General features: G+C 48.0%; 1 protein-coding gene across 3 annotated transcripts in view; it reads left to right on the top strand.

The window, feature by feature from the left end:
- The first annotated feature begins 903 nt into the window (after positions 1-903).
- Positions 904-13656, top strand: part of LOC125725305 (cadherin-7-like) — a 45911-nt gene continuing 33158 nt past the window's right edge. Inside the window, exons 1-2 of one of the 3 annotated variants that reach the window (XM_049002139.1) lie at positions 904-1211; positions 7035-7489. In XM_049002139.1, coding sequence (XP_048858096.1) covers positions 7274-7489 — 216 coding nt within the window. In that variant the 5' untranslated portion in view covers positions 904-1211; positions 7035-7273. Of the gene's footprint in view, positions 1212-5369; positions 5614-7034; positions 7490-13656 lie in introns of those variants that run through there. The other 2 variants (XM_049002141.1, XM_049002140.1) reach the window with 2 other exon arrangements.

The following is a 13656-nucleotide window of genomic DNA, read 5'->3' as shown; positions in this document are numbered from 1 at the left end:
AAAAAAACTGATGGAAGCTACACCTAAGCTGAACTTCATGCTGCTGTCATGGTGGAGATGTTACGTAGTGTGACAAATCTAACAGACGAGGTCTACACTTAGGAAGGTTTCTGTTTAGAGTTTGTTGAGGGAGAGCGTTGGTTAAGCACCTGTAGCAGTATCTGGCTGGCGAACTGCCTGAGGGTCTTTATAAAGCTTTACTCTATACCCTTCAGGGTCCATTTAAAAACTTTATTCACAACATGGACAACAATCATACCTCTTTTGAGATTCGTGGAGAACTGAAGTTCATTTAAGTAAGCTGAGTGCGAGATTAATTGAGGATTAATTTCCACCACTTTCCCTAAGGTGAGATACCGGGCGCAGAAACAAGTTCCAATTAATTAATGGTAGCTGATTTAGCGTTTTCTTGAAAGTATGTGGAAAGACGCCGTGAGTAATAAGGTCGGCGGTGGGAAGCCGGTGACCTGTGTCTCGGCGGCCGTAATGCTCGCTGTTTCTGCATGTGCTCGCCAGTCTTCACCACAAAACCTGCTGCAGTCATTTAGAAAAAAAAAAGGGGGGGGGGGGTAGAGAGAAACAACTGTTTTCTTTGCGGTTACAAAAAGCAGGCGCTTTCGCCTGGCAGAAGCACGACTGACAACTCACTGCGGGCTGTGTGCGATAATAAGCCTATTATTCATCCCGTCTCTGGGCACAGAGGGGTGTGGGTCACTTCATGGCCAATTTGTTAATTTGCTTTACGCTGATAATCAGTTACTAATCGTAAATTTACCCTTTTCAACGCTGTCAAGGCCAGGGCTGAAAATTAAAAAGAGTGAAAGAGGGAAGAGGGAGAGTGGGGGGGAAGAGAGACACTTTCCTAGCGGAGCTCCGGGCTTTCAGATGCTAATGCCCCCAGCAGCAGAGGCGGACGGCTGGAGCTCCACCCCCGCATCCTCCACCTTTCATCATGTAGGGAGCTACTTCTGCACCGGGCCACTTTTCAGCACTTTTCTTCTGCTGATCCTTATGGCTTTGCGGGCCAGGCGTGCTTTCGCATTGGCGTCTTCCCCCCTCTTTGCCCGTGTCTCCCCATCTTTCTTCTGCTGTGACACCACGGCGCCTGGGCACGGCTGGTCCGCAGCGGGAGCTCCGGGCTCCTCAGCGCAGCTCCCTGCAGCCCTGACGGCGGCGGCACCGGTGCGAAGACGCGGCCGTTCCGAACGGAGGTAAGGCGTCCTCTCTTCGGGGCTTTTCAACGATTTTTTTATTTTTATTTTTGCTTTTGCTTTTTATCTGCGATTTGTCTTTTCGGATGGCCAAACTCTGCGGTGGAGTGATGGATTGATGTGCAGAAGATTCCCGGGCAGGTCCACTGGCAACTGCTGGAAGTGCTTAAGAAGCACCAAGATCCCAAGTTTCGGCGTTATGGCATCATGCAGGGACACATTTATTTCAAGAAAAAAAAATAAATGACACACACGCGGGGATGCGCTTATTACCAGAAAGAGCCAGACTCTCCATCCAGGAATTAAAGTGCGGAGAAACACGCCTCGTAAGTTCAATAGATCCGAGACACGCGCATTTTCTTAATAATTCGTTAAGGACCGTAGGGTTTATACTTTCTGTAAATATGCCAGGTCTATGATGTGATCGTAAGGATGCTAATTTTAACTAGTATTCTTCGCATAGGAGTTTTTATGCGGCGTCTTAACGCTGGAGTTATTTGTCATTTTATGTTTAGCAGTATCGACCCCCTTTTGGTTTAATTCCAGTACCGTAACCATCCAGAATACATTTCTATGCAAAAGTGGAGCTTTTCCATTTTTGCTTCTAACGTAGCCTAAGTTTTTGTGCGTCGTTGTCGGAGATGTTTATTTTCGCAAATACTGAGATTAGTATATCCTATTAATACATTAATATGTGTATGACAAAACCCGCGTGTATATAGACGCGTTATTACTGGGAGAAGATAACGGAGTATCTGCAACAGATATTTCGTTAAGATCCACCTTAAGAAGTAACTACAGCCTCTTCCTATTTTCCCCTTGTTGTCCCATGGTCATTGCCGCCTGTCACACACGGCTCTCCCGGGTGTCACCGTGGCCGGACGGGGACCTTTATCTTGCTGCATTTGTGTCTGTCGGGTTTCATTAGTTCGGTTTTACAAAAGGGGTCAAAGTGTAGGAAAGTTCGAAGGATACGTGAGTTGCTTATTCTAGAGAAGTGCCACGGCGGATGACTGATCATACATGCTATAAGCAACAGTCTTGTAATGAATAATGCAGATGAGAAGCCTTGAGCTGACAGGTGTCACACATCCTCAGATGGCCCGAATGGAGATGGCGTGTCTGAAGATGCAACGATCTGTTATGAGAGTATCAGCATCGGCAGCGTTGGGGTGGCGTGACCGTAGATGCCATGATGTTTAAACCGATCTCGTGTTTCATGTGCTCGATCCAGACTCCGTAACCTTTCCGTTATATTACCCTGCGCTCGCATTTCTTTGCCCCGTAAATCAGGAGCAAGTTTGCCAAAGGAGCGGCACGCATGTGTCTTCTTTTTCGGCATTTCTGTCTTTGTTCTACTGCATTCTGCAGAGAGTGAAAGCGTTGCCATAAAACTCATAATTACAGAGTATATTTTATTTCTATCAATAACCGAAAACGACTGCATGAAAATGTAAGTTGTAGATGGTAACTTAGTCTCAGAAAGCGCAGGAATAACAATCTGTTAGTCGCTTCTGGTTTCTAGATTCTAGATTATGGTTTACAAATTAGGCGCCTTGGTAAAGTTGGGGCACGGCCGGACGCCTCCCCTCGGGGCGGGGCGGGGGTAGCTTGAGCCCCAGCGGTTTTCTGTTGGCGTCCGGAGGCGCCGTTTTCAGGTGGTCCTGGATTAGGCTGATTAAGTTTTGTGGTTGATATCATAAAACATAAAGAATATTATTTACAGTTAATGATAATAAGAAATAAAATCAACCCCAAAATCACACTGTAAAACGGGTCGAATCGTTTAATTTATAATTGTGCTTTTTGTCGTATTTCAACTGTTTATGAATTGGCAAGGCGAAAAGATATTGCCAATAATTGTTTATTGTATTTGCATGTTTGTTTAAGTTACTATATAATGTAACAAAATTGCAGAATTAATGTAGTTGCTGTTCCTTGCATCTTTCAGTCACCGGACGTATTGATTTGAAAATGTTAATGTGTGTGTGTGTGTGTGTGCGTGTGTGACCATCCCAGTGTCTGAAAGAGGGTTATATGCGAATCTTGTGAGCCGTTTCAGCTATAATCCCGGCTCCGCATCGCAGCCTGCGTTTCGTCTCCACCCTGCGCGGCGATGAGGGAAACACCGACGTTCCTCCTTCCGCGTGGGTCCGGCCACCAGGTGCTGCCGCTCGGGTGTCCAGGTGGTCCAGACGGCGTGGACGCCTGTGCCATTTATCTTTTGGGAGGGGGGAGAGGGAGGTTCCTATCATACGGCACCGGAGGCTAGCGAGACTTCATCATGCCGTCCCGGACGCGGTGTGCATTTGGAGTCAGTCACACTAGAGAAACGCAAGTGATTCAGCTGTGATCTGTTAGCTGAACAGCCCTGAATGATTACCTTAACTATTAAACGGGTGGACCGAATACCCCCGCTAGCACTATTCGAGTGATGAGCTTTGATTTAGATTAACTTTATTGATAATTTGTTCATTATTTACAGGTATGATTTGAGGTTATTATTTTGGGGTGGCACTGGTGCTTGTAGACACTGTGATCTGAGTAGCAACAGCTATGAGCTTATTGACCCCTCGTGGCTGGGCTACTCTCTCTGGATTTCTGTGGTGTATTCAGTAAAAACCAGAGTAAGAGGGAAAGCTACAATGTTGTCTATGTAGGTAAGAGTTTTGGTCTAAGCTGGATGGGTCTGCACTGCTAGACGTCTGTGTGAAAGGCGCTATAAGGGTAGATGGGGGGTCTGCACTGTGAAGCTTCTGTGTGAAAGGCGCTATAAGGGTAGATGGGGGGTCTGCACTTTGAAGATCCTGTGTGAAAGGCGCTATAAGGGTAGATGGGGGGTCTGCACTTTGAAGATCCTGTGTGAAAGGCGCTATGAGGGTAGATGGGTGGTCTGCACTGTGAAGCTTCTGTGTGAAAGGCGCTATAAGGGTAGATGGGTGGTCTGCACTGTGAAGATCCTGTGTGAAAGGCGCTATGAGGGCAGATGAGGTGAGGACCTGCACAGCGAGGTGTCTGTGAATGGCACTATAAGGGCAGGTGAGTGGTCTGCACTACGAGGTGTTTGTGTGAAAGGCGCTATAAGGGCAGATGAGGTGAGGACCTGCATGGCAAGGTGTCTGTGAATGGCACTATAAGGGCAGGTGAGTGGTCTGCACTACGAGGTGTTTGTGTGAAAGGCGCTATAAGGGCAGATGAGGTGAGGACCTGCACGGCGAAGTGTCTGTGAATGGCACTATAAGGGCAGGTGAGTGGTCTGCACTGTGAGGTGTTTGTGTGAAAGGCGCTATAAGGGCAGATGAGGTGAGGACCTGCACGGCGAAGCGTCTGTGAATGCACTATAAGGGCAGGTGAGTGGTCTGCACTACGAGGTGTTTGTGTGAAAGGCGCTATAAGGGCAGATGAGGTGAGGACCTGCACGGCGAGGTGTCTGTGAGTGGCGCTATAAGGGCAGGTGTGTGGTCTGCACTGTGAGGTGTTTGTGTGAAAGGCACTATATGGGCAGATGGGGGGAGGGTTTGCACTGAGAGGTGTCTCTGTAAAAGGCATTATAAGGCCAGATGAGGGGTCTGCACTGCGAGGTGTCTGTGAAAGGCGCTGTAATTGCAGGTGGGAGGGCTGCAGTGAGAGGTATCTGTGTGAAAGATGCTATAATGGTAGATGAAGGGGTCTACACTGCAGCATCCCTATATGGGGAGTGGGGGGGAGGGTCTGCACTGCAAAGTATCTGTGTGAAATCCACGATATGGGGAACTCAGAGCTCTACACTGTTAGATGTCTGTGTGACAGGCACTGTTAGACCTGCATGTGCAGTAAGGACACAGAGTGTGCAGTCTGAGTGACGAATGACTCAGATGGAGGTCATGAGTGAATGTGTGGACTGACCCCCCCCCCCACCGCAGGCTCTGACCAGCCATCAACCATAGAACACGCAGACTGGGGAGGGTGCGGGTGTGGAAGAGGCGGATTGGCCCGCTAAGCACTTGTAATCCTGATGTAATGTGCAGCTTGTGTGTGAGATTAGAGGACTTGGGTAGCGCTCATCCCAGCGTCGGCCTGCTGCTGCCCTCCGGGGGTTGTCCCAGGGAGACGCCAGTCCTCCAGGCATCTGATGCTCATCCCGACAGGGCGTGATGCTGTCCTCAGCTCATCCACAGGTCCAAAGCTGCTTCAGTTTGAGCCCAAGTTTATGTACGTAATTCTGAAGAGCGCGCGAGTGATCCTGAAGTGAAATTATGGCACCGAACATCCTGAACCCTAACCTTAACCTTAACCAGCTGAGCACAGGGTGTATTGGGAGAGACATGGCACTGAACATCGACCCTGAACGCCTTTGCACAGATGGCCGATGTGAGCATGGATCCGATGGAGATGGCTGCCTGGAAGTTATTCGTTAGAGGTGGTGAGCGAGTACGACTGCCTGACGGCAATCTCTGTGTGTTCTTTTCCTACTAAATTAGAAGCGCTGATAGGGGGCGCCGGTCACACACATGGCTTTTACTAAGGGCCACAGTGTCTCTCTGGGGTAATTTTTGGCTCTCGATAAGCAGTGTGTTAAGGCAAATGGAAAAGCCCGAGAATGTGGGCTGAGCACTGCATGGCTGGCGTGCGCCAGTGTGTGTGTGGGTCTCAGCTTCAGGGCAGAATGCCGGGGAGGGGGCTGGCATGGGGGTAGTCTCGAAAGGCAGTGGGGAGATGAGAATAATAATATAAATTAGTATTCTGATATTCCCTGCACAAGTATCACAGCAGTGAGGGTTGTGTCCGTTTATTTTTTACAGATTCGGAGAGTCTCAGTACAGAAACTCGCAGGGCTACCAGCTTAGGTCAGCCGGCTAGTGTGAGCTTTTTAATGTGAGTCTGTACTGGCACACGCACACACGCATTTACATGTATGTATCAGGTTTATTACCTCGTAAAAAGTCTGTAGGGTTCGCAAACTACCCCCAACGCTCGTCAAAAGGATCCTCGTTGGTATTTAAAATGGACGCTAGCAAATCGATCTTGCGCGGTGCATCCAGAGCTGCACGGACACAAATTTGGAGTGCAGCAGCCGGCCGTCCGCCGAGGCGCAAAGATGCGTCATAAAGGTTCGGGCGGCCGCGTCCGCTAGCACGCTTACGGAGAAGTATGAACCAGCCTTAACGCTGTTTGAAACCGGCCGCTTTCTGAGTGAGATGGCTGATACTCATTGGGGACGTCAGATACGCGGCAAAGTAGCTTCTGTGTAACTTTTCATTAGCTGGGGAAGGCCGGGATTTTATTGGTGAGAGGGTAACCATGCTCAGGGTAGCCTGGACAGTTATTACCCATCATGCTGCTTGTTTGAGTCCATCTTCTGGATCATGTGTAGGAATGTGTGCAAACAAGAATTCCCATTTGTCCAATGGAAAGTGGAACGGTGGGCTGATCAGACACCCAGACATAATAACCGCTGTAAAGTCATCTCTCTCTCTCTTTCTCTCTCTCTCTCTCTCATACACACACACACACACACACACACACACAGACACACAAACTCTCTCTCTCTCTTTCTCTCTCATTTATCAAAGAAGTTTATCTGCCTGCAGACAGCAAGTAGGCCCCGACTTCTCCCAATCAGCAATCTACACACTGGTTTTGTCTTTTTAATGAATCTCTCATTAAGTCGCGGACAGCAGATAAAACGGTTCTGTGACGGTCAGAGTGATGTGATGCCCTCCTCCGGCTGAGCTCTGATCGGCCCACTGCTTGTGTCAAGTGACTGTGGCCCTCAGTCTCTCACACTCCCTCTCTCTCTGTCTCTCTTTCTCTCTCTCTCTCTCTCTCCTTCCCTTTCGATAGGTGTCTGCTGCTCCAAGCTGCCTGCTAACCAAGTGATTCTACATCCACCGGCTTCCCCTCTTGCTGTGGCTGCTATTGGCTGCTCTCCCTCCCTCTCTTAACTGGACGGAGTTTCCATATTTTCCGAGGCACAGCAGAAGTCTGACCTGTGGACTCGGCCCTGGATCTCTAGGTGGTGCATTCTCTACTCCCTGAATTATTTTTTTTTATAAGGAGACCTGTAGTGACTTTGGGTCAGAATGGGTAACCCCACACATGGGGGCCTGCTGGCCATGCTGACGATAATGTTAGCCCTGTGGGAGGTGGGCTTCGCGGGCCTGAGTTCCAGCTCTGCATCTGTAGCCCCCCCTGGGGACTTGGGCGCATCATGGCACAGGCAGAAGCGTAGCTGGGTGTGGAACCAGTTCTTCGTTCTGGAGGAGTACACCGGAGAGGATCCTCTATACGTCGGGAAGGTAGGACTCTTTCCACCTTGTGCCGAAACTAGCCATGTAATCAGCTAATTATTTGTGAAATAACTGCAGGATGGGGGCGGCATGGTGGTGCAGTGGTTAGCACTGTTGTCTCACACGTCTGGGACCCGGGTTCGAGTCTGTGTGCGGAGTTTGCATGTTCTCTCCATGTCTTCCTTCCACAATCCAAAAACATGCCGAGGCTAATTGGAGTTACTAAATTGCCCGTAGGTGTGCATGTGTGAGTGAATGGTGTGTGAGTGTGCCCTGCGATGGGCTGGCCCCCCCATCCAGGGTTGTTCCCTGCCTCATGCCCAATGCTTCCAGGATAGGCTCTGGACCCCCCGCGACCCAGTAGGATAAGCGGTTTGGAAAATGGATGGATGGATGGATGGATAACTGCAGGATTGATGTGTCCCTGTACTGGTTTAGCAGTGCCCGTGTGCCCTCAGCAAGCTCCGGTAAATGGAATGGAAACACATCCAACTGTGGGATATCAAATAGTTTCTGAAGTAGAAAATGTCATTTCTACAAGAAGAGCAGCATGATTGAGTTCATACTCAGGTGCTCTCAAAGGCCACACTTTGGCTGAATTTCCATATTGTAATTTTACTAGAGGTTAAATTTAATTAGAAATGAGAGTGACTTGATGTCAGACTGCCCATCAGTCAGTGTCAGTACTAGGGCTGGACTTGGATTCGACATCAGTCCTGGACTTCCTTGTTCGGGGGTGTTCCCCAGTGATGAATCTTTGCTTAGTGGCCAGGGAGTCTGGGGTAGAATGGGGTCCCCACAATACATTTTGCCAGCCCACACACCCATTGTGACCACCTAACCCATGTCAGGGGGGTCACTATGACCTAGGATAGGGTTTGTAAACTACCATTTTAATCAAAAAGACCCGGATTTTACTTAAGCACTGCGGTCTTGCTGTGTGCTGATTGGTCAGTCTCCTATAATCATGCATGTGTCACTAATGTAATTTAAAACAGCTGGATGAGTCTTTCAGTCCATGAAACAAACTAGTCAAGGCACAAGAAGAACTGAACTATTTAGCCAAACACAGGAGCCTTTCAGGTTTAAAGTAGTTTGTAAAGCCTGTAGTTGTTCATAGTGTCCCACCGATATGGATTAGCTGGTCATCCTAACCCCTCGGCTCGCCAGAAAAAAGTTTAGTTTGCCAGGCAGCCCATCCAGACATGATCTGACCTGCGGACCGAGCTGTGTAAGGAGGAAGAGAGGGAACGTGAGAATGAACGAGGGGAGAGAGCCTACTGCATCCGGAGCTGAACAATGAACCGTGTCAGTCACTGACTCTCCACCTTGTCTGGAACTTGATGAGGATCAGCGGCCTGCTGAAAATTCAGCTAAAGGCTGACTGCCCACCAGGTTTCCTCTGTGAGGGGACGGGTCGGTGATCGTCACGCCGTCTGAAGCTTAAAGGCGACTTTAGTAGTGGCAGTACATCGGTCATCCTGCGGATGGCGCTGTTTAGAATGTCGGGTGTCCGATCTGCCTCGCGGGTCTGGGAGCACGGCCTGCCTCCCACCGAGCTGTATTTCCGCTCTTAAAGTGGCACGCTTGGCTATTTATGCCGCAGCTGCTCCATGTGTTTCTGCGCGCTGTGCTGTGCAGGGAAGAGCAGCTGATTAGCAGCGCCTCCACTAGCGTAACCAGGTAATTAGTGTAATTACCATAATGATCAGAATGTGTAATGACGGTAGATGCTTGGTGTTTGGCAGAGAGAGTCTGGATTAAGGCCGAATTCCACTCTCACATTGGTTGGGCGAAACACTGTAAACTCGCCTTGACTGATTCCCGTGCCTGTCTGAAACCTGGTGAGGAACCTGATGAGGAACCTGATGAGGAACCTGGTGATAGATTCTCCTTATAAACCGCCACTGAAATCTGGTCTCTTCTCCATGCCCTCATGTGAAACTGCACGAATGGTCCTGGGTGCTGATTGCCACGCTAATCTGAAACTCAGTGATGAAGCAGCACTGTTTGGAAACTCCACGTGGATCCCAATCGCTAATTCTCATTCCCAACTAACGATTCACGTTGAGTTACTGATATTCTCTTCAGTGACCCAGAGGTGGGACCCGCGACAGCCTCCGGAAAACACTGCGCAGATGCCAGTGACACCGTGGCAGTTACAGCCATCACTGTTTCAGTCAGGTCTTCCTTACGGCCGACTCACTGGCAACAACGTAGAATTGCATGAAATCTAAAAATCTATCTGAGCATCCTTACTGCTGCACTAAGGATTAAGCATCTTACGTCATATTTAAATTGCGCTGATCAAATTCAATAGTGCTTTGTAGCTGAAAGACATGTTTCTTAAAAATAAGACATTTTTAACCGGGTTTAAGCTGCTGTTGAAATTAGCCTGTTAGCATTAGTCATCTTGTTATGATCACAATGGTTTGACAACAGTTGTTGTTATGTTTTTGGAGAATGTGGATTCCGTATTTTAGCCTTACATTTTTGTATCACGCCCTTTAAAGAGAAACCCATTCTGCCACGTCCTTATAAATACTGAAAAATACAAATATTTGACATTATGTACACCACAGAGTGTGCCCCACAATGGCTTGGCACCGTATCCTGAGTTATTCACTGCCTTGCACTTGTAGCTTCTGGGATAGGCTCTGGACAACCGTGATCCTGAATTGGACAAGTGGGTACGATGGATGGATGGATGGATTTGTTGTTTTATTGATCGAAGCAACTGACCAACCAAAGTCAAGCTGATTATCTAAGCGTTGTTCCCATTTAAAAGGTGTGCTGATGTGTAACTAGAGGCACCAGCATTTCTGTTATGTGGTGAGAAAGTTGTGCTGTACTGACCAGACATTAAAAGCCCTCATATGATCTACTGTGTTGATGCCTGCCATGACCCCAGTGGCTGTTAGTGGTACTGCCACCACTGTGGCCTGGATCACTGTACACACTGATCCACATGGGAAATTGTATAATTCTGGTCCAGAGAGTAAAAGTCCAGACCAGGATTTTGTTTCAACTAACCAGTTGAGTACTCTGTGACTGTGACTCTTTATGCTCTGGTGGGTTGAAACAAAATCCCGGTCTGTACTTTTACTCTCTGGACCTAAATTACCCAACTCTGGGACTAAACCTGTGCACCTGCCAGCTTATATCGGACATTAACAGCCTCTGATGAATGAAAGTGAATCGAATGTTAAATGGAGTTCTGATGGTGCTGTGAAGTGTATAATCTGATGCCATCAGCGTCTTTGGGTCAGAACCCAAACACACAGCGTGAAGAAATGTTTGGGGCCTTGGCAAGCATAATAAACAAACAGACCATAAAAGTGCACCCTGCTGTTGCTATTGTGTGATGTTATCGGCAAATAGGGAAATAATCATTAGCATGACAGGCGAGTGTGGATTCTGATGCCACGCAGCTCTGGGGGGAGTGACAGAAATGACGCATTGGCTGAGTGTCCATTGTGTGGACGAGCCCCAGGTGAGGGACAGGCATTGTGTTGAGGCTGGGGGGAGGGCTCCTTTGCGTGCTTTGTTTCTTTGTCGAGGAGGTAAAACGCTTTCTGTGTTCTGCTCTCTGCACCCAGGGGATCTCTTTGCTTGCAAGAAAATCTTTCGTAATGGATGTCAACAGTCATGATGGAGGAGGTCAGAGAAGGAGCGCTAAGTGTCCTGAAAGTGTGTGGGAGAACAGCCTGACCTGTATCCACTCCACGCATCAGGCTGCGATCTCCTTCGTGTGACGAGCGCTTCTCCGCTGGCCGCTCTTGGTCGTTGTTGGCTACCATCGGTGGCTCTTTGTCGCTGTTACCTCCTGTTAGCTGCCGCTAGGGCACACATGCACATCTGACAGACCCTGCTGCACAGGGTAGCTCACACGATGACCTAATGAGCTACCGTTCCATGTCCAATATGAAGACGGTCAAAAAAAAACATTTGAATGTTTTTTTTTTTTTTTTCAAATCCTGAAACCGTCTCCTGCGGATATAATGAACGTCATTATACACATTCAACCATTCTTGCTCATGAAATGAACATAGATTTTTTTCTTCTTTTTCTCTGCACTGGCTAACATCAGTAGGTTAGTTTTCTGTAAGGTTCATTTCTTTGTTGAATCAAAGGGTGTGCAGGTTTGGTGACCTCGGCTGCTTTTTACATTGACGATCGCAGTCAGAGGCGGAGAGAGGTTCTGCCACAGCAGCCCCTCTGCGTGTGAGTCACATTCCGACAGCCCCTGAAATATAAGCTCCTTCCTTTCCAGGGGGTGTCAGGAACAGTTAACACGTCGTTCCTGCGTTTTGGTATGTAAGCGCAGTGCCTCCCTTGTGATTGGACAGTAGGATTGATCTCGGGTACAGAGGTCTGGTCTTTCTTGTGTTTAATTATAGACTTATAAATAATGAATTGCAGGTTTTCTGCTTTTGTGGGATCCGGAGTTAAAATTAGTCACTCGGAGTTTATTACGGTACTGACGGTTCTCTGCCTGAATTCCATCACTCTCTCTTCTTTTCCTCATTAGTCAGGCGTGTGTTGTGCGGGGGTCTGTACAGTGGTTTGATGGATTCTGAATTGGAGGAATCTTAAGCTGATCATAGGGGTCTGTGTACAAAGCCTCAACAAACATCTTCTAAAAGAAATCTAATGATAGTGTAAGTAAATGTGATGCACGCTTAACTGAGTTTTGTACACTTTTGCGTCTTAAAGTCAGCTTTAACACAGTTCCATTTTCTCAGATCCAATGCCTACTGCAAAAACTGTCATTGCTCTTATTTCTAAATCTCCTGCAGCCAACACTGCATAGGGCAGTAACACCCCATCCTATTTGTGGTTTAAGGTGGTAAACCACCATCCCATTTGCAGTTTAGGGCTGTAACACACCATCCCATTGGCTGGAACCACACAAGCGTGGTTTAGGGCTGTAACACACTGTCCCATTGGTTGGAACAATACAAGTGTGGTTTAGGGCTGTAACACACTGTCCCATTGGCTGGCATCACGCAAGTATAGTTTAGGCCAATAACACACCATCCCATTTGCTGGCTTCTCTGGGCAAAGCTCTGAACCTTCCCAAATTATCCGTTCATTACTAAGAAGCATCAGCTATTTCACATAAAAAAACAGGACAGCAGTTAGCTAGTATAATAGGTTCACACTGAGTGGCCGGGATTCTTTGTTAAAGGAAATATTACACCCTCTACAGTTAGGAAAACATACATGTAGTTTTTTTATTCGCTGCAGTATTTTCTGCTGTGCTCTGCTTAGCGGTATCAAATGTGAGGACTTGTAAAGGCTCTTTGACTTACTGTTTGTTTGGAATACTGATTCACCCCAAACTACCAGCAAATGGAAAATGGGAACCTTGACCTTTAGTATTAAAATGAAGCGTTTTCTCATAGCTCAACAGAAAGAAAATGTCATTCGTGACATGATGTCTTGCTGCAGTGAATCAGCACTGAGAGGCCCTAAAGTAACCTTGACCTTAAACCCTGTTGCACAGTAACGCGAAACCAACCTTTTTTTGGAATTCATACTGAAGGAAGGTCATTTAAGGGCTGTGAAAACCCACCTGCGTGCAAAGAACTGCAGTGGCATCAATGTCAATGTCAAAATGGCCCCTGGAGAGATAATCGACTAAGGGTGCGGGATCTCGCTGCATCCCCATGATGCCATTGGCTGACAAGGCCTGAAATGGGCTCTCTGAGCTTCCGTAGACAAAAGCTGAACTTGACTGGTTTTCATCGTCTGCTGGGCAGCCGCTGGGTCACGGCTCTCAGGATGCCTCACCGAGGTCAGAGTTTCTAAATCTCCGTGATGAACGTCTCCTGTTCTCCGTGTCTTCCGTGTATGTTCAGTCTCATTTCCTTCAAAATCGCAGCACCTGTCTGCCTCTGACTCCCGGCGTTCTGCACAAACGCACCTGCTGGCTGTAAATGCTGTTCTAGTGCTTGGCTTATGCAGCGTATGAGGGAAGGGTGACCCCCAAATTGTTGCTGGTCTGATGGCAGGGACAGTTGACAGCCAGCCGGTTACAGATGGGGAGCACGTCTTTATCTGTGCAGACTCTGTGTCGATCGCGCCAGCACGTTTCAGCGGTTTGTGCCCTGGGTAATTATTCATGGTTCTCCGCGTCTCTGGGGTTAGATTACTTATGTCAGCAGCGATAA

The sequence above is a fragment of the Brienomyrus brachyistius genome, unplaced genomic scaffold (genome assembly GCF_023856365.1).
Source record: "Brienomyrus brachyistius isolate T26 unplaced genomic scaffold, BBRACH_0.4 scaffold64, whole genome shotgun sequence".
Classification (NCBI taxonomy): domain Eukaryota; kingdom Metazoa; phylum Chordata; class Actinopteri; order Osteoglossiformes; family Mormyridae; genus Brienomyrus; species Brienomyrus brachyistius.
The sequence above is the reverse complement of the archived record's forward strand: the minus strand, read 5'-3'. Positions and strand labels throughout refer to the sequence as shown.